The following is a 14,080-nucleotide window of genomic DNA, read 5'->3' as shown; positions in this document are numbered from 1 at the left end:
CATGGCGACCTTGGTCCAGGACTTTGCTCCTGCACCATTGCACGGACTGAACTCCATTACTGACGCCACAGTTGGCCTCCAACAATGTGTACGTGAGAGGGGTGTGGGGACAGCTCAATCTCTGACGTCTTCCAGAGTCCACAGAGGCTGCAAGGTTGGCTCCTAGGGGACAAGGGCTACCCACAGAGGGCGTGGCTGATGACACCTGTGCAGCAGCCTCAGACTGCAGCAGAGCAACGCTATAACGAGGCTCATGCTGCAACTCACAACGTGGTAGAGCAAACCATCAGGATGCTGAAAATTAGGTTCCAGTGCCTGGACCGGTCTGGTGGAGCCCTGCAATACAGTCCGCAGAGGGTGTCGCACATCATCATTGCCTGCTGTGCCCTTTACAACATGGCGCTGCAACGGGGAGATGAGCTGGCTGAGGAGGAGATGGAGGAGCTTAAGGTCTCCTCTGATGAGGAGGACATTGATGGGATTGAGGGTGAGGAGGTCCTCAAAGGTGACGATGATGGCAATGAGACCCTCACACTGGCCAGATGAGATAGACGCGCTATCGTCTAGTTGCTAGATGTGCAGGGTGATGGCAACATGCAGTGAGGAGACCCCATAGATCCTCACATTGCATCTGCAAACATTTGACTCCAGTCTGGCTTATGGCAGCTCACATACCCTCGGTGCTCAGGCTCATGTTATGGAGATGCAACAGGAGCCTTAATAGTCGCTTGATTCCAGGAGGATGATGATGACATGAAGTGAGGACAGTCCATAGATCTTCACATAGTCTCTGAGAATCTCTGACTCCTGTCTGTCCGAGGGCAACTCGTTTGCATTCTGTGCTCAGGGTCACATCATAGGGATCCGTGGTCGACTGAGAATGTAGGGGTCGTGAACACTCCCTGGAAACCGTGCTCAGACCTGCAGGATGTGTTTGAGGTGGTCGCACACCAGCACATTCAGGGAATGGAAGCCCTTGTGGTTGACATACTTGACCGCTTGTTGCAATGGAGATCTGAGCGCCACGTGAGTGCAGTCGATGGCACCCTGCATCTGTGGGAATCCAGAGATCTGGACAAATCCAACCACGCTTTCATCCTGGCTGTCCTGGTCCCAGTGCGAAATGCAAAAGTTGTGTGCCCTCGTGAAGATGGCATCCGTAACCTCATGGATGCATTTGTAGGTGGAAGCTTGTGATATCTCACAGAGTTCACCAGTGAAGCCCTGAAAGGAGCCGACATGCTCGGATGGTCCAGCATGGGGTGATGATTCTGGCGGGCTGGGCTTATATTGATATGCACATGTATTACAATAAGGTTCCCGACGTCAGATGGCAGGAAACACAGCCCTCCATTGATGGGCTGAGCGGGCAACCACAAAATGGTTTCACGATGTCGTGAAACTGATTTTTGGCCTTCTCGCCGTATTGTCCGCTCACGCCGCCGAACATGCCCACGGATGCCACACAAGCTGCAAGAACCTCAAACCAGCTAGACAACTGCAGGGACTGAGGCTCCTCCACTGCTATTTCTGGGTCCCCATGCCTACCTAACTGACAGTCACACCTATCTATCCTTGGTCGCAGACCAAATCAAAAGTACCTAGCCTAAGGGGTCTAACTGCCTCCCAGATGCATCGCAGTGTCTGAAGCTCAGACTCCAGTTCATCAACTCTGAGCTGAAGTTCCTTGATCTGCAAACACTTAAAGCAGATGTGGTTGCCATGTATCACACTGGTGTCCGTCTGTGCCCACATGCTACAGCTGCAACACATAACTTTCCCAGCCATCTTTATTCTGTTTTATTTAACTAGTTAGGTCTCAAGTTTTAAAATATCATTTAACTGTTAACTGTAGCTATATTAAGTAGTTTAACTTGTTAAGCTATAAATTTAATGCAATACTTCGATCTCCACAGTACTGATTTAAACTACTGCCCCTGTTTAGAGGGATAAAATCTTAAAATTCAACAACCAATCATCTAGCTGCTCACCTAATTAATGCCTTTGGACATTCATCAGCTACTGGAGACTCAAAAAAGGTACCTCAAAAAGTAGCACCTCCATCCCCCACTGTACCAAATTCCCAAGTTAGCACTAAATCCTCATTGCCTCCACTCTGTGCTGTTACAAAACCAGTCTGTTTTTATGGAGGGCTGATGACTCACACCCAAGTTGCAACTACTAAGTCAGCTTCCTGTTACAGTAATTGACAGCTATTCAGATAACCACCTTCAATTGATTGGCAGATAACTGCCACTGCCATGTTGCCTCTGCTAAAATAAGCTTTTTTACCTAGCTTGTAGTTGTAATGTTCTGTCAGAGTCTGACTGTTAATCTAAATTATAGCTTCAGAAACATTCACCAGAGATATCCCACCTGCACCAAATTCCCAAGTTAGTAACTCTTTCGAGTTTTCAACAGATCGCATGTAACTCTTTCGAGTACATTCACAGTTCTTGGTTTCCAGGAGTGGGACATGAACCCACAACCCTCTGATTCAAAGGCGAGGGTGCTATGAACTGAGGAACAGCTGACACCTCTCCCAAGTTAGTACACGTTCCTAATTGCACTCAGTCCTCATCATCTCCGCTTGTGCTCATTTGCTGCTGAATCATTCACTTGTGCCTTAGATTCCTCTAGACTTGACTATTCCAACACTCCTGGCTGCCCTCCCACATTCTACCTTCTGTAAACCTGAGGTCATCCAAAACTCTGCTGCTCATGTCTTATTTCACAGAAAATCCCAATTCCCAATCAGCCCTGTGCTCATTGAACTACATTGGCTCCCAGTCCAGAAACTTCTTGATTTTAAAATTGTCATTCTCATTTTCAAATCCCTCCATGGCCTCGCTGCTCCCCATCTCTGTAATCTCCTCCAATCCAATCTCCTCTGAGATATCTGTGCTCTTCTAATTCTGGCTTATTGTGTATCATCAATTTTAATTGCTCCACCATTGGTGGCTATGCCTTAAATTGCCTAGTCCCCAGGTTCTGGAATACCAACCCTGCACATCTCCACCTCTCTATCCTCTGATAAGACACTCATTAAAACCACTCCTTTCCCAAGGTTTTGGTCATCTGACCTAATATCACCTAATGTGGCACTGGGTCATACTTTGTTTTATAATGCTCCTGTGAAGCACCTTGTGATGTTAAATACATTACATAAGTATTATAAAGGCATTATATAAAGTTGTTATAATTTTATTGACTACAGCTGCTCAATAAACGGCAGACCACCCCTGCTATTACCAACCATTTCCTGCCTTCCCCTTTCCCATCTCCCATTGCTTTTCCCATCTGTCACTCAATATTGGAAAGCTTTCTCCTGGTGAGCACTCATTGGTCTCAGGGTAAGCATAACACTCCCAATAGTAGTTTATAGTCCCTAATTACGAGTGATATTTTCCTTTTCAAGGAGAAAACAAAGTAAGAAAGTAAAATGGTGTTTGGGACAAGATTCAAAATAAACCATTCTCTGGCGATAATGATTTCAGGAGTAGGATAGTACAACCACCTCTTCACTTAGCATTACCCTACTACATTTATTCTCAGGCACTATTGTCAGGCACATTGACATGATTGGAAGAAAGGAGCATGTGGGGGACAAGGGGGACCTTGTTACATTTAAGGGTACATTCATTTTGCCATTTATCCAGTGAGAATATAGTGGCCCTGTTGTGCATTAGTGAGCCTTGTTAGGTTATTTAACCTTTCCTTGCACTTTGTATCCATACAAGGATAGTATAGGGGGCAGTCACATCCAAACCACCTCCCCCCATCTTCTTTAATGGACTTCTATTCTCACCCTGCCATTAACTCTGCCAGTAATATCTCCACTGAAGTGTCCGACAACATGGAGGCTCCTGGTACAGTAGAGACTTCCAAGGCTGGTGGTTCTGTTACTGCTGTGATTTGATGGCTCTGCCCCGGTCTGCCAGAACTTCCAATGATGTTAGCCCTTTAAGTAACTGCAGCCATTTAAAAGCTGCAGCTACATCGCATTTCCATTTCTCCCACTAGTGGCAGACCACTCAGCAATATCCACCTCTGTACAAAATGAGCAACCGCATCCTTCGCAATAAATTCAAAGCACTTTCCACAGTATCATGTGGGGCAGAGAGAAGTCTTACATCACCACATTTGCACAGTGGAAGGAAAATTCAGTCCACACTATATCCAAACACTCAGAGTTCCTAGGGCTAATGCAACATCATGTATCTGGTTATCATCACCATCTTGCGTTTTTTGCCCACTTCTTTTCTGAAACTCCTAGCTCGAGTTCAATAATCACACTGAAACACCAATGCTAGTATCCCTTGCGCCTCAACCAATTGGCTATTCTTCATGTGTGAGCCTAGACCAAGTGATAGCAGCAAATGCCACCCTGCAAAAGGCATCACTGCTGAACCAGTTAATATTTTACATCCATACACATACACATTCCGGTCAGCAGTGATCAGAAACAGGAAGTACAGCGGATATTTCCCTTCCATAACCCAGCAACACTGAGGCAAATTGTATTTCCCTCACTACCACTCTCACTAACATCAGCCAATTCACCAGGGATTGAAGTTCCAGTTTTCTAGCCAGTGTATTTATACATCGGGCCATTAATGGAGATAAAAAGGGCAAGTATATGAAAATAACATTGAAAAGCAATTTCATGGTGTAGTATAACAGCACAGCAACAAGTAAAAAGGAATAGAGTCTCTCATGGAAATCCATCAGACTTCTAGGGATAAAATGATGGACCACAAGATGTGAAACAGAAGCCCCTTTAGTGGGTTGTCAGGTTTAGTACATTGCCTTAATATATCCACAATGCTTCAAAATTTGTTAACATTTCAAAATTGAATGATCTTGCCTTGATTGATGAAGCTTGAATACCACAACAGTTTAGAAGACATGACAGTTAGACCTAAGTAAGACCAAACATACTCTTCTATTTACCTTTAACAGACTGGTGGTATATGTTTGATGGGCTTTTCATCAGAGGTGCTGACTGGAAAGTAAATGTTCCTATAGATTATATCATCTGAAATTCAGCAAACTGTCAACCAGGATTCAACTAGCCGCATCATATTTTTTTCACTTTTTAACCACTTTGAACAGGGAGAGTATGCCTTACATTTTCATCTCTGGGGCTTTTGAATGGCAAATGCAAACAATGTCCCACATTGTTGAAACATGCCACTCACTGAAGTACCGAGTTGCCAACATGCTTTGTATGCTGGTTATGAAAATTCTTTAAAATTGCTGGAATTGTAAGCCAAGTCCACATACATAAACTGCAAACACTCAATTACAGATTTTTGGGATCATTATCAATGCAAGCCAAAAAAAAACCCAAATCTATTCTGTAAAAGGATACTCAAAAATTAAACAGTTGTGCAAGAAATATAAGAAACAGACGTCTTACCTGCAGCTTCTGTAACAGTGCAATGTCTGCTATTTTATCTTTGTCCTGCTTTGCTTGCTTTGCTTTCCAGTATTGTTTTTGTGCTGAGTAGCGGTTCATTGGACATACTTTGAAAAGACAATCTGCAACACAAAGATTTTAAATATTCAAAAATAACATATTATTAAGTACGCTATTGGTCATTCAAGCTTACAGAATATTTGCTACACAACTTGCCAATGGAAACATATCTGTTGGGATTTGGATTTCCACAGATCCCATTGGAGGCCCCTAAAACAAAATAATATAGTGCGCTCCCAGGATTACTCAACTTCACTCAACGTGCACATCCAGCTGCATCCAGATTTGGGATTTACTTTGGAAGCTTTTTAAACAGATTGTTATTATGCATACTTTTTAACTGAAACAAGAGTTCAAACAGGAAATAAGAGTGGAAACCAATTAAGCACTTAATGTTTGATGAACAAAGGATCTGGTTCAGTGGGACTTAACTAACTTGGCTGATACCTTCCCTGCTGCAAATGAGATGAACAACAACAATTTTTATTTATGTTGCACCATTAACATAATAAAACATCCCAAGGCACTTCCCAAGTATGGGCATGCAGAAGACTAAAGCGCATGGTATATGTGCAGCTGCCAACAGTTGATGCGGAAGACTAGAGCGCATGGTATAGTGCAGCTGCCAACAGTTGATGATAGCCCGGTTGGGTGGAGGTATTGGTGCAGAACAAAAAACAAGGGAAGGTAATGGATGCCAGGCAACAGAATTACCCAGACTGAAGAAACTGTTTCCGTGATGGATGAGAAAGGATTGATGGGAGGCATGAGAATAGCAAGGACAAAATGGGGTGGCTTGAGAAGGACAGAAGGAATGGCATGGGGTTGGTATGGGAAGGATGAAATGTTTGGTGAACATGGGATGGAGGTGACATGGTGGAATTGGTTAAGTATGGCAAAGTGGCAGGGGCAATTATTTGATCCAACTTATTATTTGAAAGCTATCCTTCGTGCTAAAAATGAAGATTCACTAGATTTGAATGAAAAATTTTAGAAAAGCTGTCAGGTGAATTAAAAGAACACATTAGCATTAGGGAGAATTTTCTCCCCATCAGGGGAGGCTGAGCGGGAGCGGGCATGGCGGGGGCGTGCAGTCGATCGCTGCCCGCGATCGGCTGCGTGGCGCCATTTTACATATCGGGCCAATTAAGGCCCGCCCAATGTGACATGCAGCCAGAAGCACTCAGTGCTCCCTGTGTAGGCGGGGGGAGGAGGGAGAGCCAGGGCCTGCGCTCTTTCGCACATGCACGCGAAAGAGTGCAGAAATCTCCCTGAGGCACAGAGCTGCCTCAGGGAGATTAGTTTGATTATGAAGGTTTAAAATAAAGGAAAAAAAAATATTCAGACATGTCTCCTTTTGTGACAGTATCACATGAGCTGGGACACGTCAATGAATTTTAATTAAAAATTTTATTCAATTTATAAAGACTTCCTGAAACCTCATCCCGCCTGTGGATAAATGCGAAAACTGCCTGGGCTCCTCACCTCCCCGCCAACCTTAAGGTGGACAGGCAGCCCAGACAACCAGCTTAACTAGATTACTGATGGCCTTAATAGGCCTTTGACAGTTTGGCGGGCGCGCAGCCGACTCCGGTGCACGCCCGCCGAACTGAAGGTCTGAATGACACACGGCGACATTGGGACGCACGCCCAACGTCACCATGCGTCATTTTATGCGTCGGCGAGCGGGGCCCGCCCCCCCCACACGCCAACCAGAAGATTCAGGCCATTGATTCTATAGACAAATACAATGATGATAGTCTATATCTTCCAGAGTTTCTACTCAGTCTAACTCCAACGGCTTTCAATGTTGATATGAAACTTGAATCCTAAACAAGGGCATTGTCATGGACCAAGATTGTAGGAAGGAAGCTGTTTTCTTCGATGATAAATGCTCAAAAATTTTTAACAGGCTTCAAGGAAATAAGACTGTTTATTCCTTGAATAACATTGAGCCCATTGGATGTTAACCTGCCTTTTCAGCTGAGGAGGAAACATTTCTGAAAAGGAGGTTCCCCACCACCAGCACTTGCCTGACACCAGCCCATGCAGCTGAAGCTGCTGGGGTGCCCGCATGGTGTGGACTTCCCCCTGCTGCAGGTAAAATACCGGCAGAGGCCGGATGAGGCCCTTAAGTCGCCATCCATTGGGGTTTTATGCAAACTGCATTTACTCACTTAAATGCAGTTTGCATAATGTAGTTTCCTGAGGTCAAATTGAGATGAAGTAATTTGAATAAAAAGTAGACACATGATCTGAAAGGGGGCCAAACAACTTGACCTTCCAAATACAAACATGAATCAACTCAATTTCTCATTCAAGCATATACAAGTTAAGAATTTTACACTTGCATTGTTCCACAATGGAAATGCTTTCTGCATAGGCGCAATTTTAAAAATCCATCATTTAAAAAAACAAATCTCTTCAGTCTCCAATGACTCGAATCAGTTTGCAATCAGTTTGTTGGTTTGTTTTCCATAGTATACATGTTCAGTTTGCATTTTGCTTGTGGACTTCAATTGTTGCCTTTTACTCCTGCCTTACAGTTGGAAAATCACGATGCCATCTCAAATTCTGGCCCGTAGTGTTGTATCTGATATAGTTTGTTTAATTCCTTATCACACAATATTTTAGGATTTTTGATAAGACAGGTTCAATGCTTTTTAGTCCAAGGTCAGAAAAGGAAATGATGATTAAAATTTTCACAAAGCTGATTCAATGTAACTTTGGCCTCCAAACAATGACTACACAGTAACAGGAAAGAATCTGATGATTGCTGACGCTTGGGGATTAATAGAAAGGGCTTGCTTTTTCCTATGTCTGTGAAAAAAGCTCACTTATTTTTAGATAGCTAACCTGTTTTGCTCGCTTGTTTTGCGACCTTTCTCTATAAACAGGATGCCCTGTCATTACTATCTAAATAACTTTTGCACATTTTGCATACAGGAAAGCTACACACCTACAATCGTATGTATATATAAGCTGCAAGTACTAGGTTTTCGCAGAAGGAGACGGAGATGCCCTTGATAGTTTCAATTGCCAATAATGTAGCTGCAACATGGGCTTCCAACTGGCCAAATGACTGCTCTACTGCATAAGCCTTCAAATTAGAATCCTTTGAACTCCTTAAGGTCATCAGATTTCTAAATTTTTCTGTATCTGTTGATATCCCAGCACATTACTTTTATTGTGGCATACAGATAAAAATGTTTTCTGCAAGGGTAACACTGCTTTCCTTTGAGCAGCTGACACTATAATTCAGAATTTAGAGCAGGGAACCCCAGGAGCGTTTCACTATTTGGAGGGTAGGTCCACATTCAAAGGTATGCACGCAGCAGAAGTCTGAAACTCCATGGTTACATCAGACAATAGAAAAGCCCAAACTCTGCGTTCTAGTATCTCGAGCATGTTTATGTTTCCAGCTTTAAGCGATTATATTGCTGATAAGAGTAAGGGGCAGAATATAGGAACATACAATTAAATTTATTCCTCGACTCATTGGTTTGCTTGTATCATTTTGTCAGTAACCTCATTAATGTAAGGTAACAAAGGCTGAGAATTTGCTGGGAAAATAATGGAGAGTTCACAGTACTCACTGTTATTAGGGCTTACAAAAACCTGCAATTTGTGGCAAGGAGGAGATCAGATGTGAGTTGTGAAACACCACAAAATGCAGGACGATTTCCGCCACTCCAATGTTGGTCTCGCAAAAACTGGATTTCAATATCAAACTCACAGAAATGTAACGGCACAGGAGGAAGCCATTCGGCCCATCGTGTCTGCATCAGCTCTTCAAATGAGCATTATGACCTAGTGCCATTGCCCTGCCTTTTCCCCATACCCCTGCACAACATTCCTATTCAACTAATCACCTAATACCCTCTTGAATCCCTCAATTGAACCTGCCTCCAGCACACTTGCAGGCAGTGCAGTTCAGACCCGAGTCACTCGTTGTGTGGAAAGCCTTTTTCTCACATCTGCTTCTTTTGCAAATCGCTTCTCATTCTTGATCCTTTTACGAATGTAACAGCTTCTCCCTATCCACTCTGTCCAGCCCCCTCATGATTTTGAACATCTCTATCAAATCTATTCTTAGCCTTCTTCTCTCCAAGGAGAACAGTCCCAACCTCTGCAATCTATCTTCGTAACTGAAGTTCCTCATCCCCCGGAACCATTTCTTGTAAACCTCTTCTGCACTCTCTCCGATGTGTTCACATCCTTCCTATAATGTGGGACCCAGAATTGTACACAATAGTCCAGCTGAGGTCTAATGAGTGTTTGACATAAATTCAGCATAACCTCCCTGCTCTTGCACTCTATGCCCCTGTTAATAAAGCCCAGGATACTTTATACTTTATTAACTACTCTCTCCACCTCTCCTGCCACCTTCAATGACTTATGCACATATACACCCAGGTGTTTCTGCTACTGCAACCCCTTCAAAATTTCACCTCTTATTTTAGATTGTCTGTCCATGTTCTTCCTACCAAAATGCATCACCTCACACTTCTCCGCATTGAACTTTATCTGCCACCTATCTGCCCAATCCACCACCTTGTCTATGTCCTTTTGAAGCTCTACACTGTTCTCCTCGCAGTTCACAACACTCCCAAGCTTTGTATCAACTGCAAACTTTGAAATTGTCCCCTGCACACCAAGATCTAGATCATTAATATATATCAGGAACAGCAAGGGTCCTAATACAGACACCTGGGGAACTCCAGTACAAACCTTCCTCCAGCCCAAAAAATATCCGTTGACTGTTATTCTCTGCTTCCTATTTTTCAACCCATTTTGTGTCCACATTGCTACTGTCCCTCTTACTCCATGAGCAATAACTTTCCTCACAAGTCTGTTGTGTGGCACTGTATCAAATGCCTTTTGAAAGTCCATGTACACCACATCAACAGCATTACCCTCATCTGTTTTCCTTTTCTGTTACCTCTTCAAAAAACTCCAGCAAGATAGTTAATAAGATTTCCCCTTTAGAAATCGATACTGGGTCTTCCTTATCAAACCATATTTTTCCATGTGACTACTAATTCTATCCCAAATAATAGTTTCTAGAATCTTGCCCACCATTGAAGTTAAACTGACTGGTCTATAATCACTAGGCTTATCCTTACAACCTTTACTGAACAAGGGCATAATGTTTGCAATTCTCCAGTCCTCTGGCATCTCCCCTGAGTCTAAGGAAGACTGAAAAATTATGGCCAGAGCCCCTGAAATTTCTACTCTCACTTCCTTCAATACCCTTGGATGTATCTCATCCGGTCCCGGTACCTTGTCAACTTTAAGTACCAACAGTCTATTCAACACTTCCTCCTTATCAATTTTGAACACTTCTAGTGTCAGAGTTCCCTCGCCCGTCACCATGGCACCTCCTTGGTAAAGACAGATGCAACGTATTCATTCAATACCTCAGCCATGTACCTTTGTCCATGTGGAAACTCCCTTTTAGGTCCCTAATCAGCCCTACTCTCCCTTTTACCACTCTTTTACTATTTATATGCCTATAGAAAACTTTGGGATTCCCCTTTATGTTGGCTGCCAATCTTTTCTCACAATCCCTCTTTCAAGCAACTGCTGCCTTTGGTCTATAAATTTGAATTAACCTCACTACAAAATGTTAGGGCTCAAATCTAACAGCATAAGGCACCTTCTCGTCATGAAATTTAACTTCTTACAATGTCACTCAGCTTTCAGAGATCAAGAAATAGAACAGTTGAAACTGCGGAGATTCACCTCTGCAGATAATACATTTTTCCTAGGTCTTTTTTAAAAATGTTACAATTTTTATCTTACTTTCCCTTCTGTGTCTTTAATTTCCTTCTCTCTTAATTCAATCTTTCTTTGGGCCGGATTTTCATGGAGTTGGAGAGACTCCGTGGAGGTGTAAAATGGTAGCCAGGACCCGATTCCGGGATTCCTGGCCTGATTCCCAGCACCCTCAATTTTCATCAGTGCAGGTTAAGGGTGCGAGCTGGTGTGTGTCACAAGGCCGAACCCTGCACTCCTGACCTGGACAACTCCATTGTGGGGACAGACATCTCCTAGCCCTCCGTAATTTTCAGGGAGACAGGCCAGCTTTCAAAGGACTCTTGGTTCACAGTGGCACCTCAGGGGTATCTGGATGAGGGAACATTTTGAAAGGTAAGTTCAAAAAGTCTTACCTATGCCCTCCATGCCATGTTATGCCTCCCATACATCCCACTGCCTCCTCATTACCCCCATGCCATGCTATGGCCCCCACCTAACCCCAATGGCCCCTCATACCCTCTCTGCCAAGCTATGGCACTTCCATGCCCATTCACCCACTATACACTCCATACAAAATTAATTAACCCTGGAGTTACAATAGGATGTCATAAAAAGCTTTTTAAAAAAGTCATTCATTCATAACTTTCTCCTTTCACTGCCACCAAATAAAAGTGTCAATCATCCAGACCCTTTAAAGCATTAATAGCTGAAACTTTACCTTGTGCAAATGAACATTGTACAACTGAAAAAATAGATTAGAGAGCAAGGGCTGTCAATCAAGCAATGTTTTCCCTGGGCCGCAGCTTTTTCAGCAGTCTAATTTATGTCTGGGCTCTCAGCCAAGAATACATAATGAAGCTTTGCTGAGAGCCAGACATCCATTAGACAGTTGAGACAGCTGCACCCCAGGGAAACCATTGCTTGATTGACTGTTCTTGCTCTCTAATCTTTTCTTTCAATTGCTTGATGTTTATTTACACAAGATAAAGTGATTTCAAGTGCTTGCAGGTCAGCTATTGATACTTCAAAGGGTTTGGATGATTGACACTTTTATTGGGCTGGAAGAGAACGTTATGAATGAATGACTGTTTTAAAGCTTTTTTTTCACATATGCTATTGTCACTATAGGGTTCTCTGGTTTTGTACAAAGTGCAGAGTGGGTGAGTGGGCATGGAAATGCCACAGCCTGGCATGGGGGTTATGAGGGGCCATAGGGGTTAGATGGGGGGGGCATGAGGTGGCATGGGCAGTGTGCATGGAGTGAGGGGATGTAAGGGATGAGGGGTAGAGGACTGTTCTTTGTTCTGCTGTCATTATTACAAAGTCCCTAATCACTGAGGCCTTTTAACCAGCCCCTGTGACTGCCTCCAAACTCTTTCCCGGGGCAACAGGCCCGACTCCTGTTAGCAACCACCCACCGGAACAAAAATCCCATCCTTGCTGGCACTTTCTCCCAAGGCAAGCACACCAAGTCTGGAAATTTCCTGACTGCTGCTACCTGTCTCGAAGATGAAAATCCAGCCCTTTGTTTCTCTTATTGTCTCTAATGTGACTCTAATTCTATATCCTTCTCTGTTGTTCCTCTGTTTCCTTCTCTATCCTTAAATTTTCATGTTATAGAGATAACATGGTCCCATTATTCACCAAGATCCCAGATGCCCTATTGAGCTCATTATCTATTTACATTTCCAGCAATTTGCGGCACAAAGCTTTGTGAGCTGAAAAGTAAAGAAAAAATCTCATGCCCGGGGTATCTGCTCTAGCAAATTCTGGGGCAAAGTTACTAAGCACCATTATGCTAATCCTACCATTTGAAACAGATATCATTTTAAAGCAAAGCAGGTTAAGCAGACCCAACTTATTGTGGCTCTTCATGTTGAACTGTGGTAAAAAATAGAAATATAGTTTCTCAAGGGCAATTAGGGATGGACAACAAACGCTGGTTGTGCCAGTGATGCTCACATCCCAAGGAAGAATAAAAAAAAGCTTAACACTTTTGTCCAAATGTGTACACAGAGCTCTGCTTATTGTCATCCAAATAGTAGTTAGTTATAATGGGCTGAATCCCCCCCCACCCCCCCAACACCCAACATCGGGGGGGAAGATGATGGGCGGGCACGTGCGTGCATGTGCGGGCGCGCCTCCAATCGGCACCCCCGATCAGAGGTGCGGCACCATTTTACGTGGGCGGGCCTTAATTGGCGTGACGCCCACACAGAAGTGCTATGCGCTCCCTGTGCAGGCGGGGGAGGATTCCTAAAATCGAGAGTGTGCTCTTTCGCGCATGCGCACAAAAGAGCGCACTCATCTCCCTCAGGCTAAGTGCAGCCTCAGGGAGATCGGCTTTAAATGTGAAAAAGCTAACAACAGAAAAATAAAATTTCCCTTACATGTCCCCTCATGTGACAATGTCACACGAGTTGGGACATGTTCATAATTTCCAAAAAAACTTTATTAAAATTTTTAAAACCCTACATGAAATCTCATCCCGCCCGTGGATGAGGTTTCATGTTTTTTCTAGTTCCCGCCAGGGCTCCTGTCCTGCCTGCCAACCTTAAGGTTGGACGGGCAGGTCCATTAATTACTTTAATTGATCTGTCAATGGCCTCAATTGGCCATTGACAGGTCGGCTGGGGTGCAGCTGATTGCAAATTTAAATGGGGCGCAGTGATGTTGGGAGTTCCACCTGACATCACCGCGCGTCATTTTACGCATCGGCGAGCGGGCCCTGCTCGCCAACGGTAAAATCCAGCCCAATGTTAAGAATGAGTCAATAGAACAGTCATTTCTTTCAACATTAAAAAGGCTGGTGCAAAATACATTTTAAAAATATTAATA

The 14,080-nt window shown here is 43.7% G+C and overlaps 1 protein-coding gene across 3 annotated transcripts in view; it reads right to left on the bottom strand.

The window, feature by feature from the left end:
- itpr3 (inositol 1,4,5-trisphosphate receptor, type 3) overlaps positions 1 to 14,080 on the bottom strand; it is a 322,646-nt gene that overhangs the window by 215,493 nt on the left and 93,073 nt on the right. For all 3 annotated transcript variants that reach the window (XM_078546659.1, XM_078546662.1, XM_078546660.1), the window contains one exon: positions 5,423 to 5,544. In XM_078546659.1, coding sequence (XP_078402785.1) covers positions 5,423 to 5,544 — 122 coding nt within the window. The remainder of the gene's footprint in view (positions 1 to 5,422; positions 5,545 to 14,080) is intronic.

The sequence above is a fragment of the Cetorhinus maximus genome, chromosome 8 (genome assembly GCF_964194155.1).
Source record: "Cetorhinus maximus chromosome 8, sCetMax3.hap1.1, whole genome shotgun sequence".
In the NCBI taxonomy this organism is placed as follows: domain Eukaryota; kingdom Metazoa; phylum Chordata; class Chondrichthyes; order Lamniformes; family Cetorhinidae; genus Cetorhinus; species Cetorhinus maximus.
The sequence above is the reverse complement of the archived record's forward strand: the minus strand, read 5'-3'. Positions and strand labels throughout refer to the sequence as shown.